At 33.3% G+C, this 21,977-nt stretch overlaps 1 protein-coding gene across 1 annotated transcript in view; it reads left to right on the forward strand.

Moving 5' to 3' along the window:
* Positions 1-2,446: 2,446 nt before the first annotated feature.
* The window catches only part of LOC149528704 (uncharacterized), a 167,174-nt gene continuing 147,643 nt past the window's right edge, over positions 2,447-21,977 (forward strand). The window contains exons 1-7 of the mRNA XM_089809065.1: positions 2,447-2,584; positions 4,192-4,299; positions 5,471-5,591; positions 6,511-7,013; positions 7,106-7,179; positions 7,267-7,404; positions 8,238-8,359. Coding sequence (XP_089665191.1) covers positions 8,261-8,359 — 99 coding nt within the window. The 5' untranslated portion in view covers positions 2,447-2,584; positions 4,192-4,299; positions 5,471-5,591; ... (2 more) ...; positions 7,267-7,404; positions 8,238-8,260. The remainder of the gene's footprint in view (positions 2,585-4,191; positions 4,300-5,470; positions 5,592-6,510; positions 7,014-7,105; positions 7,180-7,266; positions 7,405-8,237; positions 8,360-21,977) is intronic.

Below are 21,977 nucleotides of genomic sequence, written 5' to 3' on the forward strand. Positions count from 1 at the left end.
ATGGAAGCCTTTCTCTGCATCTGCTTTGATAGCAGCAAAGACACCACATCATCCATTATGAAAGTGACTTACATGCTTCTGACAGCCATCACAAGATGGTCCCATGAATTCGGTAAAGAACACAAAAGTGTGTAGCAACAATCCTCCTCCTCTAACTTGACACCAGTTGATGTCAACTATGTAGCTAGCAGATTAGATTCATTTAAATGATCTGTTAAGGATCCACCTTCCTCCATTCGTAGAGAATACAACTTCTTCCTTAGGAAAAACTTGTTCACCAAAGATTTGGACTGATACATGGCCCCAAGTCTCTCCCACAAACTATATTCAGTTTTCTCATCTAGAACATTCAGAAGGACTGCATTGGTTAAACAGAGTCTTATGAGACCCTTAGCTTTATGGTCTTTGATATCCAAATCTACTTGAGCTACAGTTGCTGGTCTTGTAGCACTTGTAGTCACTTCCCATAGGTCACGATCTTCCAACATGTCTTCCATCTTGAGTTTCCACAACTCGAAATTAGTACCTTTAAATTTCTCCACCTCCATTCTTCCATATGATGAACTCACCATCTCAATCTTCAAATAAGATTCAGGATGCTCTACACAAGACTCCCACTCAACTTGAGATTAGCTCAAAAAATCCTACCCAACAACTAGGATCAAAAGTTTATCAAGCTCTTATACCACTTGTAAGGAAACTCAAGTGCAGAAATAGCTTCCTACACTAATCTCATAAGGAAAGTATGATGCAAATCCTATTAAAATATTCTACACTTATAGATTCAATATCATGTAGAAAACAATATTGCAGCCAACCATGCATACAGAAAATAGAGAGAGAAAGAAACACATAACACAAGGATTTGTCGATGGGGAAAAACCTTTCGGTAAAACAACCCCACCCCTTCAAAACCTGCACAATGTATTATCTTCAACACAAGGTTACAATACACTTGCAATGCAAGTTCAACATCAACAACAGAAGACTCTAGTAGCTACTCGCAGTACCAACATCTTGAAATGGTTTTAAACTATGAAGTTGCAATATGATAAGCACAAAGACTTGAACACATTAATCTTCTTTTCTACTTCTAAAATCTCAAAGTCTATGCATTCACTCCTAACTAACTCAAATTGGAAATTATAGCACAATGTCTACACAAAATCAAATTTAAGACTCTTCTTTTAACAACACAAATAATTCCACAAGTTTCCTGAATCAAAGATTGAGAATACTTTCTCTTTTATTCACTCAAAAATCAACTTGTACAAATTAAAGAAAAGTTTGAACCTGCACAATTTCACCAGATTTTTCCTGCAATGCATAAATATGATTATTTACAATGAACCTTGTCATTTTTATATGACAAAAACATGAAAAGCTAACTAATTAGGGTTGACTTATTCAACATTTTAGTCTTGTGCAATATGATTACATGTGGAAAAACATGTAATTGAAAATTTATACTTTAAATGTGACATTACCATGGTTACGGGGAGACATTTCTCCCCCCTAAAAGTCACGTCTCAGAGACTTCATGTCTTTATAACATGCACTTCACTTTAGGGCTACTCCTAAAGGTAAAACCAGATTAGGGTTTTACCATTCTTTGAGAAAGTAGGAACCCCACTATTGGGGTAGAGTGTACAGTACTCAAATATCTTAGTTGCCACATGTCTTCACCTATCATTGAATCTTCCTAACATAGCTCTTACATGTCATAGGAATCCGTCATAACCATTTTAGTCATGATCTCCTTATACACAATTCAAGATGTCGACACATCAACATTATTTGCAAGAAATACATTTTACAAAACAAATAATAAGAATAGGAATTATACAAGGTTGAGACACCTTATTCCTAACATATTTGTTAGCAAATGTTTCTCATATCATTATATTATATTTTGTATCAGGAAGGAGTAATTATTAAGTTTAGACTTGAATGGTGACCTACAAATAGCAATCAACAACCATCTCCTTGTTGTAGATATGTCATCAACTACCTTCATTGAGCCACTAAATGCTATTGATTTTGTAGCTCACCTCTTAAATAGGGACATGAGATCTAGATCATTGTCTGATATTGATCGTATCAAGGTATGGGATTTCAAGAACACCCAATTTGATTATATAAGATAATTTTAAAATGTGGATGTAAATAACAAATTTAGTCTAATATAGTCATTATGACATCTCTGCTGAGATAAATTAAGAAGGCCTTGAGAGGTGTAAAAGTTGAGGTCACACATCAAGCAAATATGCGAAGGAAATATCATATTTTTGGGTTGACTTTTCAGCCCACCTAGGAATTAACGTAAGATTCTCAGGATGCTTAATATTAGTAATATGAAATAAAAAATATTCTTATTACAACAGGTTACAAGTTAACCTATACATGGTATAGAACATCTTATTGCTAATTATATTGTTTTTATAGGTTTCCTATGGATGATAAAGGAACAATGAAATCTATGGTGGACTATTTCTAGGAGATGCATGGATATACGATACAACATACTAGTTTTCCATACCTAGAAGTTGGAAATCAGTAGAGGCCAAACTATTTTCTGATGGAGGTATGCTTTTGTAATTCAAATAAATCTTTTACAATAGGAAGTGCTTTGTAAAATTTAGTTATGTTTCTTTTTATTTATGCTTAATACTCATTGGTGTAACTAAATAGGTCTGTAAAATAGTAGAGGGCCAATGCTATTCAAATTGTTTGAATGAAAGGCAAATTACCACCCTTCTAAAAGTTACATGTCAACATCCTTGAGAACGATAGATGGAAATTTTATAGGTATTCTCTCCCTGCACTGAAGATGTCTTTGGATATGATTTAAATAAGTATTTTTTCTATTTTGTTCAGTGTTGTAATATTAAGGAATCCAATACAATAATTGATGCATACAAAAATGTGTTGCCCAATTGATAGCTAATTATAGTAGCTAACATGCCCTTAGATTCCTGCAACAACTACTACATATCAAAATGAATGCAGTAAATAATTATTTGTTATTGAGAAATGCATACTTAGAGTTTGAATCATGAAAATATAACTTTATTGACACATCAACATCCAAGAGTATAGCTTTGCAAGCCTCCTAACAATTACACACAAAAAAACAAATTAAATTTAAAACATGCCAACAATAGTGTGAATATTGATTATTAATTCATTCCAAAGTCAAGGTTTGCCTCATTACTTAGGGAAGTAGCAACTTCTAATTTGAGAATTAGAAATGCAACAAACAATTCTTTATTATTGAGAAATGCACATTCTAAATCTAAATCATGAAAAGAGAACTATATTGACACAATAACATTGAGGAGTATTGCTTTGCAAGTCTTGCAACAATTACACAAAAAAAAATTAAAAATTAAAACATGCCAACAATACTGTTAATGTTGATCTAGAAGTCATTCTAAAGTTGAGGGTTTGCCTCATTACACACTAGTTTCTCTTTGAATTATTCTCTAATCACTTAAGGAAGTAGCAACTTCTAACTTTTTTTGAGACCCCCCCTTGTATTATTGTATATCGATGGATATAGCCCACTATTTCGCATGATATCAAAGTAGTGGTTTTATAAACCCAAAGCATGTGAAGCATTAGGTAACTATATTAGCTAATGCAGGGATCTATAGAAGATTTTTTAATGAGATGTATTGGAGCTACTAGAGAGTACTAAAAAGAGCTCCAAAAGCTCAAGATTCCTAGTCACCCTATATGGTTGAAGTAATGACTACTTAAAGACATTTGAAATAGTAAATATTAAATCTGCAAGTAATAGCTACTATAGTGATGTTGCCATAGTACACAAGGGCATGGTAATGGCCTAGCTATAGTTAGTTATTTTTTAATCCTACTAATCAAGAAATAGAATATATTATAATGTCACTAGGGGACTACTAAGATAGTCATATGATGCTTGATAAGTAAACACGACAATTATAAAAACTCCCAAGTTGATTTATCAAGATTGGCAATGCTTAGCAAATAGAGATCAGAACAAACACATAGAGAACCTGCAAAATTGTATCCCAAAATTGAATGAAGAAATCTCTTTGCGCATGCAGCATTGCATGTGCCGTAGATGTTTTTAGCACAGTTCAAGAAAAAAAGGATTTATTAGAGTGCTTTGTATCTTTTAAGACTAATTTATTGCTTCATTCTATGCAGGCAATATTCCACAATGTGTACCATCAAGATCCATATGCAAAAGAATTTTGACTTAAAATTAGCGACAAGCTTGCTTCGGTAGAAGCCCAGATTTTGCCTGCACCTTGGGTATTGATTCCCTCATTACCATTTATTTTGTTTTCAAAATGCTTTATTTTTGTAATATATAGTAAATTTTCTCTATTCCATTTATGTTTGACTATGAATGCAACAATTATTGTGTAGCTGAAGTATCATGAATAAGCAGGTTTCTGGGTAGGGAAAAGGATTGGTTACCTCAAGTTGGACAAGGGAATATGATGAATAAGTTAATGGATGAAGTGTTTGCATATTTTAAAGAATAAAAGATGCCTTTGATACTTTGGATGCTAATTATTTAGTTCAAATGTCTCTAATTTACTTTGTATGCTAATTATTTAGTTCTAACTTCTACTGATAGAGAAAATTTTACATAAGTTTTGATGCAAGTGCTACTATGAATGTTCTTGGAATTTGTTATTATATTTCATGAAATAGAAAATGATGAATGGAGGAACTGTAAACTATTAGGCCTAAGTAAACTTTTCACAAGGTGTTTAGGAGAGTGTTGCCTGTGAGTTTTGTCAAGAGTTGGCATAGATGTGCCAAGTTTCTGGGATGGAATTAACATACAATTTAGAAACCCATAATAATTTAAATAGTTTGACATGTCCTTTGTTGTTAAGTGATGTCCTCCTGTTTGACTGCAAAATTTTGACCCAGAACCTGTGATCCAAATTCATCAACCACAACCCAAACAAGTAGAGAGAGCCTTGAAGACCATCTACAAAGAGGCAAATGCAAGACTCAAGAAAAAAGAGCTGGAACTTCTTATATTCATTTCACCTAAAAAAAATGGTTCTTTGTATGGTGTATATTTTTTCCTTTAGCTTCATCCAAGAATTTGAAAGAGTTTAGGAAATGGTTTGCTAGAATTTGATTTCCTTAAGAATCATTTTATGTTATTCTATCATGGGTTGTGATTATATTAGTCAATGATGAGTTGTCTTGTGTTGTTGTAGCTGACCTTAAGTGAATATGTGAAATTGATCTTAGCTTAGTTTCACAATGTTTCCTGACAAAACACATGTTTAAAATGAGCAAGCAATATTTAGCAAATGTGGCCCTCAAAATTAACGTAAATGTGTGTACTGAAGATATATTTTGCAGTTCCAGTGTGCCCATAGATATTCTATATTTTATGTCTATTTGAAGAAAATGTAACTTATTAATTTGTTATTGTTGATGCTTTGCATGTTAGGTTTTTGGAAGAAACACAATCCTTGCTAATGCAATTTCTAGAAGGATTTCTTTGGTCAGTGATATAACTATTATCATCTTTGGAGAAGATGTTACGCATGCACACCCTAGAGAAGATTCCAGTAGGTTTTCAATATAGATCATTGTTTACTTTTGTTCTGGTTCACACAAAATGTTTATCTTAATATTTTAGGTTTGGTGCAAATGTTAGGTGTTTGCATCTCAAGACTGGCCTAAATTCACAAAGTATGCAAGCCTAGTTTGTGCTCAAGCACACCAGCAAGAGCTCATTCAAGATTTGTATGAAGTCTGGCAAGATCTAGTACAAGGCAATGTTACTAGAGGAATGATAAAATTAGCATCATATGTGGTATTTTTTTAGTCTATAGGCTTTTCATGCTGCTTAGCAAAAGACTATTACATGTTTGGTTCAAAAGTTATATATTTTAGGCATGTGTATTTGTGCTAGGGATTTGCTTGACTATAAATTTGCATTCTAAAAGTAGTGTTTTGGTACATATGTCTACCTACATTTTTATGTCCTTGTAAGTTTTGTTTGAGATGTAAATGTCAGGATGCTAATTCAGTTTATATTTGATTTGGAGGTGTTCTACTTGAAATCATGACCACCTTTTATACCAATCTATACAACTCAATTTATATTCAATCTTAAACTAGGATGATTATCTATATTATGTAGTGAGAATGTATAGCTAGTACAATCTACAAATCTAGAATGTAAGAGATTTAATTTACAAAGAATTAACATGGGGAAAAATTCTACAAATTCACACACCATGGATTAGGGATGTATTCTATATTACTAAATAATGAAGAGGAGAAAACCCTCTAGAGCACAATTTCTACCTTGATCATTATACATTTTATTAATACTGAACCAACCAATGAAATCAAAAGTTCTTAGACAAGTTATTGCTCCTCAAATAAAAAATATGATTTTTGGAAATTCACTTGGTACTTTAAATTTTAAGTATGATATTAGGAAATTTGAATGATTATGTCACTTTGATTCTTTGCAAGGAGCTACTAATTTCTTTTCGCAGAGCAACAGGACAAAAGCCTCTGTGAATCATATTTTATAGGTAATTTATTTCATTTTGATTGGTTTTTGTGGTGAGATTTAGTTCTACATTTCTTATGTCTCCTTAGTGATAGTTTTGGTATTTATTGAAAGATGGTGTAAGTGAAGGAAAGTTTTAAAAAGTTCTACTTTATGAATTGGATGCTATTCCCAGGGTCAGTTTCCTAATACTCACTATAGTACTTGCTATTCAATTGAGATTGACATGACTCATTAGTTTGTTTGTATTCTCTTTGTATTTTTTAAAGAAGATAGTTTTATTCTATATGAACTAAAAGTTAACTAAAATTTATGTGGTGTGAATAGGCTTGTGCATCTCTTGAGCCAAATTACCAGCCTCCAGTGACATTTGTTGTTTTTCAAAAGTGACACCATACTAGACTATTTGCAAACAACCATGCAAATAGGCATTCTATAGATAGAAGTGGGAACATCTTGCTAGGTAGGAAGGTCCTATAAGCTATATAGAACTATTATGCTCTATTTAAAAGTGTCAATTTGTACCACTGATGTGGTTTTCCTATATTTCATTAGGAACTATGGTTGATTCCAAAATTTTCCATCCCATGGAATTCAACTTTTATCTCTACAGTCATTTTGGGATATAGGTATAATACTTATTTATTAGATCAACTTGTCATACTTTCTTTGCTATGTATTGTAACAAAAATTGATCTAGTTTTTATCATCTATAGGGGACCAGCAAACTAGCACATTATCATGTGCTTTGGGATGAGAACAAATTGCCAAGTTGGGAATGTGACTAAAGGATCAAGGGATGCCCGACATTCAATATTAGGCATCTTTGGAAGCAGTGCATGGTCAATGCTCAGGTATAAATCAAACCACTCCATTTTCATAGATTTTACTCTTAGGCTTAAAAGTGCTATTTTGTCTTTTTAATTAATGGATAGATGTGAAATTGTTAAGCTTTAAGTACAAATGAAATCAAATATTTTTTGGTAATCTATTTAATTGTAATGGTTGCCCATCAATATTACCATAGGCCCTATAAAGAATTTTCCAACTGCCTATAGTCATACACACAGATAGAGAATTGGATAATGGGATGATTACTCTACTTCCTTAGATTTACATTATATAACTTCATAATAAAATTGTGTAATTGGTAACATGCTACTTGCTATCCAATTGAAAATACACTATACAATTGCACAAGTTGGAAGTTTTAAAGGTAAGAAGTATCCAACTCCAATACTTTTTAAGTGTATTTGTGGATTGTAATGTTTACTAGATTTTTTTTGTAAAAATTTTAAGCTAAAAATTTTGTTTTCTAAAAATTTTGAGCTAAAAATCTTAGACTCTACATCAATGAAATGATTTTTATCCCTGTGAGTCAATTGCTCTTGCCTACAATGCTCAAGTGCTGTTGTAATTGTTTCATGTTTGATAATTGCTTGCTTGTTGGTGAGACTTGCTCAACTGTGCAACACTGTGATGATTTATTTTCTAGTTTTATTGTAATATTATTCACTTTGAACTTGAAGTAATATTTTTTACCCTACAAGGTCATTGTTGAAAGAATTTCATTATGTGTGTTTTTTTAATCTCACCTTTTAAGGATATATTTCCCCTTATTCCTGTTGTAAATAACCTGTGCAATTTTTTTTCTTTTTAATGGGAGAATTTTTTTGTCTTTAATTAGGATTGTTGTTCAGAGATTTTAGTATGGAAGAGTATGCTCATTACTTGGAGACAATCAAAACATACAAGAACAAGCCAGCTAATAGTATTCTGGAGCATACTGACAACAACTATCTATCACAAGTATTCTTCATACCTCTATTGAATAAAAGTTGTGCACTGTTCATGTAGATTGAAAACTTAGAAATATTCATTTCTTTTAGCTAGGAATAATAAAGATAAAATGACTAAAAGAAGAAATAGATTTAGAAGAACCTCTTTAAATGAATATAAGACATTTATGTTAAATTGTAACTCATAGTTTGAGATCACCACACATAACTTAATGTTGATATCAATATGTTTAATAGTTGGAGCAGCCTTATCTTAACTAGATATTGCATTAATATTGGTACCAAGTAGTACTGAGACTTTCTTGTATTGAAATGATGAGCTAATTATAATCTAGATTCTTAGTCAAGGCATATGATGGATATGATCTCTAGGACTTAATACTCAGGATTGTTGATATTGTGAAAGTAGAACTGCATTGATGATCATTGGATATCTTAAGGTTGAATTAAGTGCTAGAAGTAGGTTGTCTTTTATTGATTATTGACTCCTATTACATCTATTAATTGAGGCTCCCAACCAAGGACATGAAACAACCACCTTGCTTCCAATCAATGCTTCAAATCTACTGGACAAGAATTTCTGATTGGGTTTCACAATTTGTTGACTATATTGGTGATTTTTTTACGCTACTTAGAAGCTAGCAGATGAAGTTATGTTATTTCTATCCTCAGATGGTCCATTCTGTTCTAGCAAGTGGAGAGTTATCACTTACTAGCCTTAGTAATAATGTTCGATGTTTTTATTATGTTTACTATTGATTGTCAATCTGTGCTAACTATATATAAGTTTGATCTCGAATGATGATATGTATTGAATGTTGAGTGTCTATGCTGAGTGCTCCAAAACCATCCATTTCATGCCTTCATCTATACACAATGTCTTTCTAGTTTCTTTCTATTTGCATGTCCATTTCATTTCATATGATCATTTGAAACTTATGTCACTCTAAGCTCTCAACTATTTCCTCTCTATTGATCAATCACCCAGTACAATTCTGAAAGCACTCTACTCATCACAAATGGCATACCTTATTATCGATAACATTTAACTTTTAAGTCTTGTTAAAGGTTTTTTGGTAGACTATGTTTCACTCCAATTTAATGCATTGTCTCACGGAGATATCAACCAACATTAAATAATGCATGGTAATTATGAATTACACTAGTCTATATGGGATTGATGCTTAATTAGGAAGGGCATACCTTACTACTGATCACATTTTAGTTTTGTTGAGATTTTACAATAGACTATTTGATTCACATTTAATGCATTTCCTTATGGAGATCTGAATCAAGCTGAAATTATGCATGGCAATAATGAATTATACTAGTCCATAGGGGATTGATGCATAATTCATCTCTTGTAGGTCCAATATGAGTTACAAATTTGCATGAGAATTAAAGGTGTTCCAGCATTTTGAGGTGTCGGGCCTCTAAATAATACATTAGTTTCAGCTTGAGAACAATGTTTTCCAAGTTTCAACAATGTTCTTAATAAGGTTTCTTGGATTCTAAGATAGGTTGAGGATGAGTCTAGTAGGGATATTAGGAAACTAGGTGAAAGACTTTAATAATGAGAAAAGGGCTTTAATGTTTAATAAGTCAATTTATGTTTTAAGTTCAAATTTTCAAACCTATAATGGTTATTTAGATTTTGGAGGGAAGTATTAGTTTTAGACTTGAACCTTTCAACACAATGATATTTGGTTGAATTGGTTATATTGTGAAGTCTTATATATGTAAGAGGGAATTGTTGTTACAGATATAGAGGAGGGAGTCAGGTGTATGGACTGGTGTAATATCACAAGCAATAAAACTTCAATTTTTGCAAGATTTCCTTGATCCTTTGGAGTCTCAAATCAATTTGGTTTTCTTTATTAATGCAATGATAGGAGTTATTAACCATCCACATTTCTATCTGATGTTTTCCACATTGTGTTAAACTTCTTGCTACACTAGTTGCAGAACTAATGACTTATTTTCACTATTTACTTACTGCAGTAGAATTTAAGAATAATGGAAATAATTCCATGAGTATGGGGGATCAATATTCATGGAATGACCAGAATTGACATGTATTATAAGTTACTAACTAGGCACATGTAGGATTAAACAAGATAGGATGATCTCAATTAAACAACAACATGACACTCCATTAAAAATGCATGATAGGGTATAGCAGTAGACATTCTACCCCAACAAGGGGTCTATTTAATCCTTGGAGACATTGAAAAATGTTCATGTGAAGGTGAATCCTTCGTTAATTGGGGGATTGAGGAAGCCCTAGTTCAAGGGTTTGGGAGCGCTAGTTTTGGGGTATTGATGTTGTAGGGTATTGGAGAGCAATTCCTTTTGGGATTAAGCAATTGAAGAGGTAATAAGTCACTGTCTAGGAGTTTTGATTGATTGGATGTAATTTGATGATACTTCCTTTTAAAAAGTAGTCATTTTTATGCATAAAAATAGGGTACCAATCAAGGGTAGTTGTGCTAATCCAAAAAAAACATAATGAAATCCATGATATGTTGTAATAAACCAAATAGGGCATCAGTGAGCATCATTAAATTGTCACATATCTTGGGAAAAGCCAAAGTCATCCCCATTTCAAGTATGTAGTAGGCCTAAAGGGTAGAGAATTGGACTGTTGGAAAAATTTGAGAGAGTGTTATATTAGGGTATTGAAATTGTGTTGGATCCTTACAATCCTCGAGTTTAAATGTTTTAAAGTTTATGAAGCCAAATCCTTCATTTAGGGAGCCTTCAAGATACGTGATGATGGATGTCCCACACTCTATTTGGTATTTTTTTAGTTAGCAAGTTAATTTTACAATTTAGATATTGTGGATTACAAAAATCAGATTTCATTCTTTCAGTATTTGTGTCCATTGATGAAAATTCAACTATTAATTTCTTTAATGTAAAAGAGACATTTTTCTTTCACTTGAATTATGTGATGTAGATTCAAAAAAATTTTGTTGGTTGGAAACCATTTAATCAATTGGATATCACTAGATGAGTTTTTTTAGCAACTAAATGTTTTGAGGAATAGTAGATTTTCATTTCTTTCTATTAATGTAATGGTGAATGTGCATTAAATATCTATTTGGCATGAGGTTTTTGACATTGTGGCTTAGCTTTGATGGAATTGATCACTACATTTAATAAAAATTGATATCAACTTTTCAAGGAAAAGTCCTAATAATTCTTCATGAAGTAAATAGCATTTGAATTGCCAAAGTTCAACTCTGATATAGAATTTGTTGCTTATTACATGCATTGGTTATGTTCAAACACCAAAAGTAGTTCTTGAGCCAAGCCTCATTAATGTGCGGGTGGAAATTTAGGATCTTGATGGATTGTTCAAAATGCTCATCCTAATGGTATCTTTAGACCATTCAATTGAACTATGTATTTGTTATAACCTTCCTCTAGGAGGAGGATTCAATTGAACTATTCATTTAGGATTCAACATTTTGCATGCATGTCTACTAGGGCAATTGCGACCTAAACAAATATATTCTCTTGATATATCTATTTTGTACATATCTAGCAACCATGGCTTTTGATGACCACATTATGTTCAGGCATCTTGTCAAACAGTTCACATGACTTATGTATACTTCCATTTTGCAAGCATGTCTCCCAAGAAAAATGCTACTACTTCATCTACACTGTCTAAAAAAATCCTTTATGCTTTGGTGGATGCCTATAGCTTATCCCAAAACTCTCATTTAGTAGTTATGAGATGATAAATCAAGAGGAAATAGTTGAGAGCTTAGAGTGACACAATTTTTCGATGATCATATGAAATGAAATGGGCGTGCAAGTAGAAACAAACTAGAAAGACATTATGTACAGATGAAGGCATGAAATGGATGGTTTTAGAGAACTCAACACAAAAATTCAGCATTTAGTACATATCATCATTTGAGATGAAGTGGGTGCATGGGATTATACACATAGTGAATAATAAAGGAGGGAATTGAACCCTCCCTAAGGCTCACACTTGTTGAGGTCCACATCAGCAATTGCCATTCCCGTGAAATTGTTGTCTAAAACTTTTCTAAAGAGATAATGTGTTACATGAACTCTTCATCGATGGGATGGAATGTGAATCTAGGAGGCAGTTGTGCATCACCCATATCATGATTGTAACTAAAGTTAAGATCCTCTATTATTGAATTCTCTTCCCTATTTCTCATAGCAAAGGAAATGAATATGGGTGATAGGGAAGAGAATTCAATAAAATAGGCTCTTAAATTTAGTTATAGTTATGATATGGGTGATGCACAACTGCCTCATGGATTCATGTTCCATTCTGCTGATGAAGATCTCATAACACATTATCTCATTAGAAAGGTTTTAGACAGCAATTTCATAGGAAAGGCCATTGCTAAAGTGTCAACTTCAACAAGTGTGAGCCTCAAAAAAATTTCAAATTTTGACCAATGCTTTGCAAGTTTCTACCAAGCATTGGTCAAAATTTTGACCAATGATGTGCATTTTTCTACTAGCATTGGTCAAAATTTCAACTAATGCTTGGTAGAAATAGTGCCACCATTTTTGTGGAGTTTTTGACCAATGTGTTAGAGGGGTAGCCATTCTAGTAAAAAGACAAAAAGGAGGTAAGAAAATCATTAAATGTTGGACTTGTGATGAATATGGTCATTGTAATACCCCAAAATTGGCACATTGCCATGTTAACCGATTCTAGTCTATTTGATCATTTCTAAGTCCTATTTTCCTAGGCAATTATAATTTTGATACTCGCTACTTGACCCAATTGCCAAATCTAGAAAACCCTAATATGCATTAATCACACTCTTTATTTAATTCCTAAGTATCAACTCAAATTAGCTACATTAAACCTATTGATTTAATTTAATATAATTATAAGTGTTCATACTTTAATTATATTAAATTACTTCTTTAGCTAATGTACAAAGGAATCAAATGTATTTAATTTAATAATGTCCTCATTTTACTTATCAAATTTAATAATTCAATTAATTAAAGTTTATGCATTTATGAGGTCATATCTCATTTTATTAAATCAAACAATCTCTCCAAATCTTTTCTTTAGTTCTAAAATGGAATCTCTAATTGAGCTATCTCTCAAATTGGAATTATTATAATTAACTTGTTCTCACACTCTTGAAATTCAATTAACTCTTCATCGGACTCAAATCTGAAATAGTTAACTTCACCTACACAAGGAAGTTTCCATCTCAACTAAATCTCACCTTCAATCTCGACCGTCCATCCAAATTTATCGTGACCATCGATTGATTTTGTAACTCTATTTAAGTGGTCTCCAAATCCTCATTATAGAGGTTGAATGTTTATTTTGGTAAACCTATGCTAGAACGTATGCTAATTTAGCTCATATTTCATAGTGCTCATAGTTTTTAGTATCTTAAAATCATTTAGTTTAATATATGCATACATATAGATTAAATGCTCTTTCTTATTTCTACATTAACATGCATTTCATTTAGAGTAATTTGCATTTCCATATAGCTTGATAATGTTAGAGTAAATTATTATTTTTTACACTTTTACTAAATTTTACTTAGGTTAATGAATTTATTTAATAGTTGTAGTTTAGGAGTTATTGACAACATGGGAGTTTGTTCCTATCTAAGTCATACTTGTCTTCTCACCCTAATCTCATACTTATCTCCTAGCACCTTCTAGCTTGTTCTGCAAGCCTCCTTGAGGCCTTTATATTAAGACTCTCCTATTTTAATTTCATATCTTTTTCATATCAATATTGTACAACAATTTCATTTTTCATTGTTGCAATATTTTTCTCTCTTAGACCATTTAGTTTCTCCAAGCTCCACCCTTCCTTCTTTGGTTTCTCTACAATAGGTTATTTGTATGTAAGTGATCTTGGTGAGCTACAAAGTTGGCTTTCATCAACTTCTACATGGTATTAGAGCATCCTTGTTGCTTCCTGGCTAAATGATTTTTAAAGTCGCGATTCAGAGACATAAACCCTACTTTGTTTGTATTTTTTTCTTCAACCGGGAGAAAGATTGTTTTTTGGAACACTTTGGGCCTAAAAAAACACTTCCATTGAGTTTAGAAGGCATGTTATAGTAAAGATCCATATAAAATTGGTCCATTTTGGAGAAAGTTTCTCTAGGAGGCAAAAAAATTTGTCTGTGAGGCTGTAGGGATATGTATGAACAATTTTTGTACAATTTTTTTTTTAAAAAATTCAAAATCTGCCATCCAATAGCCACCACTTAGCCACACCATTAGTGCTACCACACCTTGCATGCTCTACCTAGGGATATTCTATCTTATTTAAGGATATTCCACCACTTATCTTCTCACCTTGATTGAGGATATTCCACCTTTTTTGGATGTATGCTTCATTGTCATACTTATCTCCTAGCACCTTTTAGCTTGTTCTATAAGCCTCCTTGAGGCCTTTATATTCAGACTCTCCTATTGTAATTTCATATCTTTTTCATATCAATATTGTATAGAAATTTCATTTTTCATTGTTGCAATATTTTTCTCTCTCAGTCCATTTAGTTTCTCCTAGCTCCACCCTTCCTTCTTTGGTTTCTCTTCAATAGGTTCTTTGCATGCAGGTAATCTTGGTAAGTTGTGAAGTTGGCTTTCATCAACTTCTATAAATAAAAATCCTTCATACTAGGGGTCTAGTTGCCCGCTTCTCCTTCTGAGAGCAAAGGCAAAATCTTTCTATTTAGAAGGCAATAGGTTAAATTATTGGATTTCTTAGATGAACAATTCAATGTTCATTCTAGGATAATCTCTTAGGTAATGGCCATGTTGAAGTTTGTGAGGATCTGAGGCCCACATTTCACATATACATTTCTGGTTGCCATCGTGGGGCTAAGAATTTTTTTTTTTTTGCCTCATCTACTCTATTTTCTATATTTTTTATGATTCTATGACATTCTTTCATACAATTTTCAAGATTTTTGGATGAGAAATCTCATTTTCATGACTAAAGATTTTTCCTCTTTCATAGAACCTCCTCATGCAAAAAAGTACATAAATGTGTAATTTCTCATGCAGTGCACATCATTTCCTCACATGGGCCTCTACATGATTTCTCACAAAATTTTGCAATAGTACATGCAAAATACAATTTTCTAGAATTCAGTTTATTATTATGTTTGACTAATAGTATTTTTCTAAAGCATTTTCATTTGGATATTTAGTTTTTTTATAGCTTAATAGTGGTTTGCAGGATGCTTGACAAAGACACCTATATCAAAACACTTGAAACATGTACTAATTATTTGATTGTAGGATGCTTGCCCAAGATCATATGTTGAAGACTTATTTAAAACCCACTTAAATGTCATGTCTTCTTTATTCCTTTTCACACATTGTATAAATAGGGCTTGTGAACTTTGTAGGGTGCATGATAGGGGAATAGGGGAGTATGCTCTTTACTACCTTGAAGTGATACCTAAGAGTAAATTAAAAACTTAGAAGCCTCTGAAAGACTACACCCAAGGGAGGCAAGCAAGTTAGTGGTTCTCCTATAGGAATCTTTTCTATGAAGGGATGATGATTTCCTTTTAGGGAATCAAAATTTCAGAAAGTATCAATTGGGATTGATTAAGCTAACTCGGTGATCAACATGTCTTGTGTGTTTGGGCAAGGTGATCAAGTAGAGGAGTATGTTATTTTCCCTTGAGGGAAATTAGAAACTTGGACCCTTAGATCCAAACCACCAGTTCAAGGCAAACTTTAGAGGGCATGTCAGAGTGATCCAACCTCTCAGAACAACTCGAGTGAGCACACTCCTTTCACCAGAGATTCCAACTCACTACAATAAAGAACCTTTATAGAGAAAAAGACTCCAAAGCCATGTTAATTTCTTCCTCTTGATTCCTAATATCACATATCAAGAGTAGGATCTATCTGTTGCACTAGCTAGCATCGGCCCCAATCTTACTGGTCAAGTGTGTGCACTTTCAGATGCTAGTGTGGGATGTTGGTCTTAAATTAGCATGTGAAGCCACTAAGGATTAATATGAATAGAAGCAAATTGAAAACTTCTTAGTTGGTTGCTATCTAGTTCACCTCTAAAAGGGGGCATAATCTTTGTGCAAGGAGGGGGAAGAATCTCTCCTACAGATCCTCACCATAAGCATGTACCTGGGCATTGGAAGGTGGTATACATGCTTGACCCCTACCACAAGGGTGTTCATTTAATGTATATGTTATTCAGCCCTTGTAATACACAAAAAAAATGGGTGCCCTCTACTAGGGTAACACAATTGTGTGAGGTGAACACATGCACATAAGTTGTGAGACAAAGGTTTTGCCCTCTCTACCATTTTTGGTTATAGGGATAAAGCATGTTTGTTATTGAATCTTTAAACTTGTCCAAACCTACTAAACAAATTGATGGTCAAGACTCACCCATCCCTCCGAGTTGTTTTGTCCTTGGTTGGATTGTTTGTGACTAATTCTTGCTTCCTGTATCTATCTAAAAACAAATTGTCTCTTTGAAAACACAATGTTGTCCAAAAATTTAAAACCATTTTGTTACCTATTTGAAATATATAAAAATTGCTAACAATTTATCTAGAACTATCTAAAATTTACAAAATCTCTTCAAAATTCCATCTTAGTTGTCATTTGATCCCCTTCTTTGTACCCAGCTTTGCAAAATTTTGTGTGAGAACCTTTTTAATTAGCATTTGTTTGTGCAACCCTATCCAAGTCCTCATGTGGTCTTCTAAAAATCTCTACATGAGATCTTGCATATACTGCCTATCTATGTCAAAGTCTTATTCTTTTATCCATTTGTTAACTCCTTGTGTGGCTCTGTGCAAGTCCTCACACAAGAAAATTATTCAAAATTTGTTATTTGAATCTTTGCATCCTTCTTAGTACTTCCTGGCACAGTTCCCTATAAATATTAGCATGAGTTCTTGTCCTAAAAACTATCAAACTATTTTTTCAGAGCTATCTACGCTCTAATTCTAGTTTGTACCTACAACATTTTACCACTTTTCTATCTATAGATAGTGTCAAAGAGAGGCTTCTTTCTTAGCTAACAACTTGTGACCTACACAAAAACTAGTCTCATCTCTTGTCTCTCTTATTATTTTCCTCTCATTTTTGTCATACTTTATGTCATGATAGTTATAATCTTTGGCTATTTTATCCATTACTCTGATAACTCATACCATAGTACAGAACACTCTTATCGTGCCTTTTTGAGACCATTTTCTAGTGTCGTCCTTGTCTAGTCTTTCAGTTTTTTTCATCATCTATGAATGTGGCAACAAGAGTCAAAAGTGTGTTTTATCCCCTTAGACATAGACAAGGTAGAGCTAGAGGTCATAATCATAGTAGACATCACTTCCCAATTTATACATAGTCTGTGTCCAGTTCATCTAGTGAGGAGTCTTCATGATCTCCTTCACATATCAGATCACCTTGTGTTCAAAGAACATTCTCTATAACTTGTAACAAACTAGGAACCCTTTATATCAAGTCGATCCAAAAACTAGCAAAGGTCATATGTCTCCAAACAATATAGCTGAATTCTTATTCAAACAACCTTTTCAACCAAAACACACTAAAACTTTTCACATTCCTATAATGGCTGATCAAGAAACCAAAAATAGAGAACATAGTAGAGACCAAGATCAACATACGAATGAATGACATAAGGAACCTCTTTTTATTGATGAGAATAGAAAAGAGGTAGAAATATTTCTTTAACATATCAGAAAATGTTGTAAGGAAAAACTTCCAAAAGGTCATGGAAATCTTGCTTAATAAAGAGAAAGAGTCATACATTCTCAAACTTGCTCAAGAGGGAGCCAAGCTACCTCATTAATTTAATGTTGAAACTATCATTACACCTAAAGAGGAAATTAAAACTTCTAAATTGAAAAAACAACTAAAGATCATGCAATAATAGTTAGCCCAATGATGCTTGATAAAGACAAACCTACAAAAACATACACCTTAGATACTCTTTGTCCATTTCCTTTTTATAGACATGTCTCCTTTTCTAAGAGGAGTTGAGTTACCTAAGTGTGATAAATACTTTGGAACTACTAATCCCCAAGATCATTTGTGGGAATTTGGTGCCCGATCTATAGAAATCATGCATAATCAAACATATCTCATGCATCTATTCCCAAGGACTCTAGATGGTTAGGCTATGGAGTGGTTTTCACAATTGCCTACTAGTATCACAATATTTGATGAGATTGCCAACTTATTTTTCCAATAGTACTCTCACAACATACAACACTTGGTTAACATTTGAGACATGTGTAACCTTAAATAGAAATTTGGGGAACCTATCCTCACATTCCTTCAAATATGGAGACAACATTACACCAAATACTCATGTAAAATCCTAGAAATAGAGAAACTTGATATCTTTATGGATAATCTTCTTCCTAGTTTTAGGTATAGAGTTAAACTTCAAGGTCCACATGCCTTTCAAGACATGGTCACACAAGCTATTCAGATAGATGAATTCATGGTCCAAAAGGGTGAACTAACCCTTAAGAAAGACACTAAACAAGGGTCAACCTCTAGTAAAGACAAATTCAAGTATGTGAACAAAAACTGAGAGGTTGTGCATGACGAAGTTGTTGACAACATTACTCCTAAACATGCTAAGGTAGCTTTCAATCTTATAGATAATTTCAAAGCATCCAAGAATGTTGAGAAACCTTCTTCTGACAACAAGACGTCTAGAAAAAAACTAAGAAACTCATCTTAGGTCACCCACCCTAAACAAGAATGTATGCCTCTTGGTGAAACTTTAGATGTGGTCTACAAGACCTTGCTACAAAAAAAAACTCATTTCTCCATTCGAAAACTCTCATCCTTACAATCCAGAACCACAACCACCATGCTGGAATGAAACCACATTTTATGAATAACACTAAAAAAGAGGTCACAAAACTAGCAAAAGCATCAACTTGTGTCACAAAATCTAAGACCTAATCAATGATGGTGACATTGTTGTGGATGGGCATAACAAGAACTTAGATCGTCAGGATTTTTCAAAGAAACATTCATGTCCTATGAGAAAGGAGAAAAATCTAAATAAAAACCTAATAAAAATGTCAATGATACATACTCTAATGATGACAAGGTGATCAACATGCTTTAAACTATGAATTTTGAGTAATATGATGTTATTACCGTTAAGGAAAAATAAGACAATCCTAAAACTAAGACACCATTTATCTTAAGGGTCCCTAATTCCAACACATTTGACAATGAACCATCACAAACTTGTGCCAATGCAGTTGTAACACATTCTCATGCCAAGTTACTGCTCAAAAAGGCCCTACACCTTCTACTCCTAAATTAGAACAACACAAAGAAAAAGAAATTGTTGGTCCATCTGGCAAAGGGACAAAACTTGCAACAACTTATATGGCTATTAGCTATAGTATCCTTGATTAGTTATAATGAAAAAATGCACAAATCATGATCTTTGAACTACTCAAAATCTTGCCTACTCATAGTCAAATTCATGAAAAACCCCACACTGAGGCAAATGTCCCTCAAGATATTGATCTTGAGAGGTTCCAATCTATGGTAGGTTATCTGACCTCACCTTACTACCTATCCTTCTCTAAGGAGGATGAAAATTCACTAAGCTATCCACATAATCAACCTCTACACATTGAGGTCATGATACACTAGACACATGTTTGTCATGTTCTCATTGATAATGGATCTAGATTAAACATTGTCTCTGCTACTTTTCTTAGACAACTGGACTATTCTCAAGAGTCCATTGACCCTCACCACAAGATAACTATCAAAGCATATGATGAAGTCGAGTGAAAATCCTTGGGTCTTATTGTGTTACCTCTTTGGGTTGGTCCTATCGAAAGGGATGTCACTTGTTGAGTCCTAGACATTCCCTTAGTTTACAATATTCTACTAGGAAGACCATGGATACATGAGATGCAAGTTGTGCCTTCCACTTGCCATCAATGCATAAAGTTCCCATTTCATGACTCTGAAGTCACCATACCCACAAGTACTAGCTATACATGTAATATGTTGAAATCTATTGAAAACTTCATACATGCTAATATGGAATCTATAGACCATCATCATAACAAGCTAAAGAAAATTAAGTAGTCACTCAAGGTGAAAGAAAGTAGAATGGGTGAATATCACATAGAACTAGTTCTATCATGGACATCTCTTCTTGAGTCTCCCTATCATTATCTGAGACAATATGAAGCAAAGAGTCCTTTTGTTTTGACACCTCAAACCACGTATAATGCTAAATTTCTCAAACCTACTATCCCTCTCAAGGAGAAAAGTGAAAATAGAGCCTTTGCTACATGGATCTACAAAGAGGAAACTCCAATTGACCTCATAAAATAGTCTTCTAAAGTTACTTCTAAAAAATATGGTCCAGGTCTTAAACTCATGAAACACTTTTTCTACAAGGGAACTAGTCCTATTAAATGCAACAAAAATGGACTGATTGATCCTATCAAAATGATAGCTAGGAGGAATTGAGATACATCTAGTCTAGGCTTCAAGAAGATTCCCTTCCATCTAGGGATTAAAAAATTTATATATGAACCTGAGTTTTCATCTAAAAATGAGTCAGAAGCTGAGTCCAATAACCATGAAGACAATAATGTTGATGATAAGTATCCTTATCCTTATCCCATTCCTAATGATTTTGCTAAACTCTTTGTTGAACTAGATGATTTTGTACCATAGGTCAGCACCATGAATGGTGATAGTGTTTCTTTTGATGATACTATTGATTTACATCATACCTGACAAGAACAAGGAGAGTCTAGTCATGCTTTACACATTGAGTGTCTTTGTAAAAATCTAGAGGATGAAGGATAGCTTGCCCCTATCACTATTGGGGAATTCTATAGCCTATCACCATGTAGCACAAATTCTTGGGAGTATGAATTTGACTCTCTCTCCAAAGAAACTACATATAAAGACATAGATGAAGTTCATGTCTATGAAAACCTCCTCAAAGTAGGTGAAGCCTCTAGGGTTAGGTCAAAAGAGTCTTATCCAACTAGTGCCATCGAGCCTCTGAGTAATGATGTTAGAACTTAAATGCATTTGAACACACTTGCAGACAAATCTACTCTAGATCTCGGATTTCTTGTCCAAGCATTTGATAATTATACTATGAGCACAATCGAGTGTGCCACTTCTATTTCACTCACCTATCCTAATCTCATAGACTAAAATTTCAATGCATCAAGTGAAGTCCCTACATTCCAAAAATGACTATGCTCTTTTTTATTACTTAAACACTATCAAACCTGTAATGTCTTCCACTAGTGAAAAAACTATCAACATGATTGAATTTGACATCAAATATCTCAGTCATACAATCAAAAAGAAAAGAAATAAAAGGGTCGATGGTGAAAACCACATTGTGGTAGTGTTAGAACATAAAAAAGTAAAAATAAAAGATGTATCCAAGGGTGAAAACCTCTCTAAGGTGCCCACGGATGAGATATTTGATGCACTTCCTAGTCATTTTCAGGAAAGATCATTAGTGTTGATAGAGCCAACACAATTGATCAACTTGGGAATAGAAGAACATCTTCACATAACACATCTTGCACAATTGC

This window comes from Cupressus sempervirens, chromosome 11, assembly GCF_028749045.1.
Source record: "Cupressus sempervirens isolate cs-2001-9-10 chromosome 11, ASM2874904v1, whole genome shotgun sequence".
NCBI classification, from domain to species: Eukaryota; Viridiplantae; Streptophyta; class Pinopsida; order Cupressales; family Cupressaceae; genus Cupressus; species Cupressus sempervirens.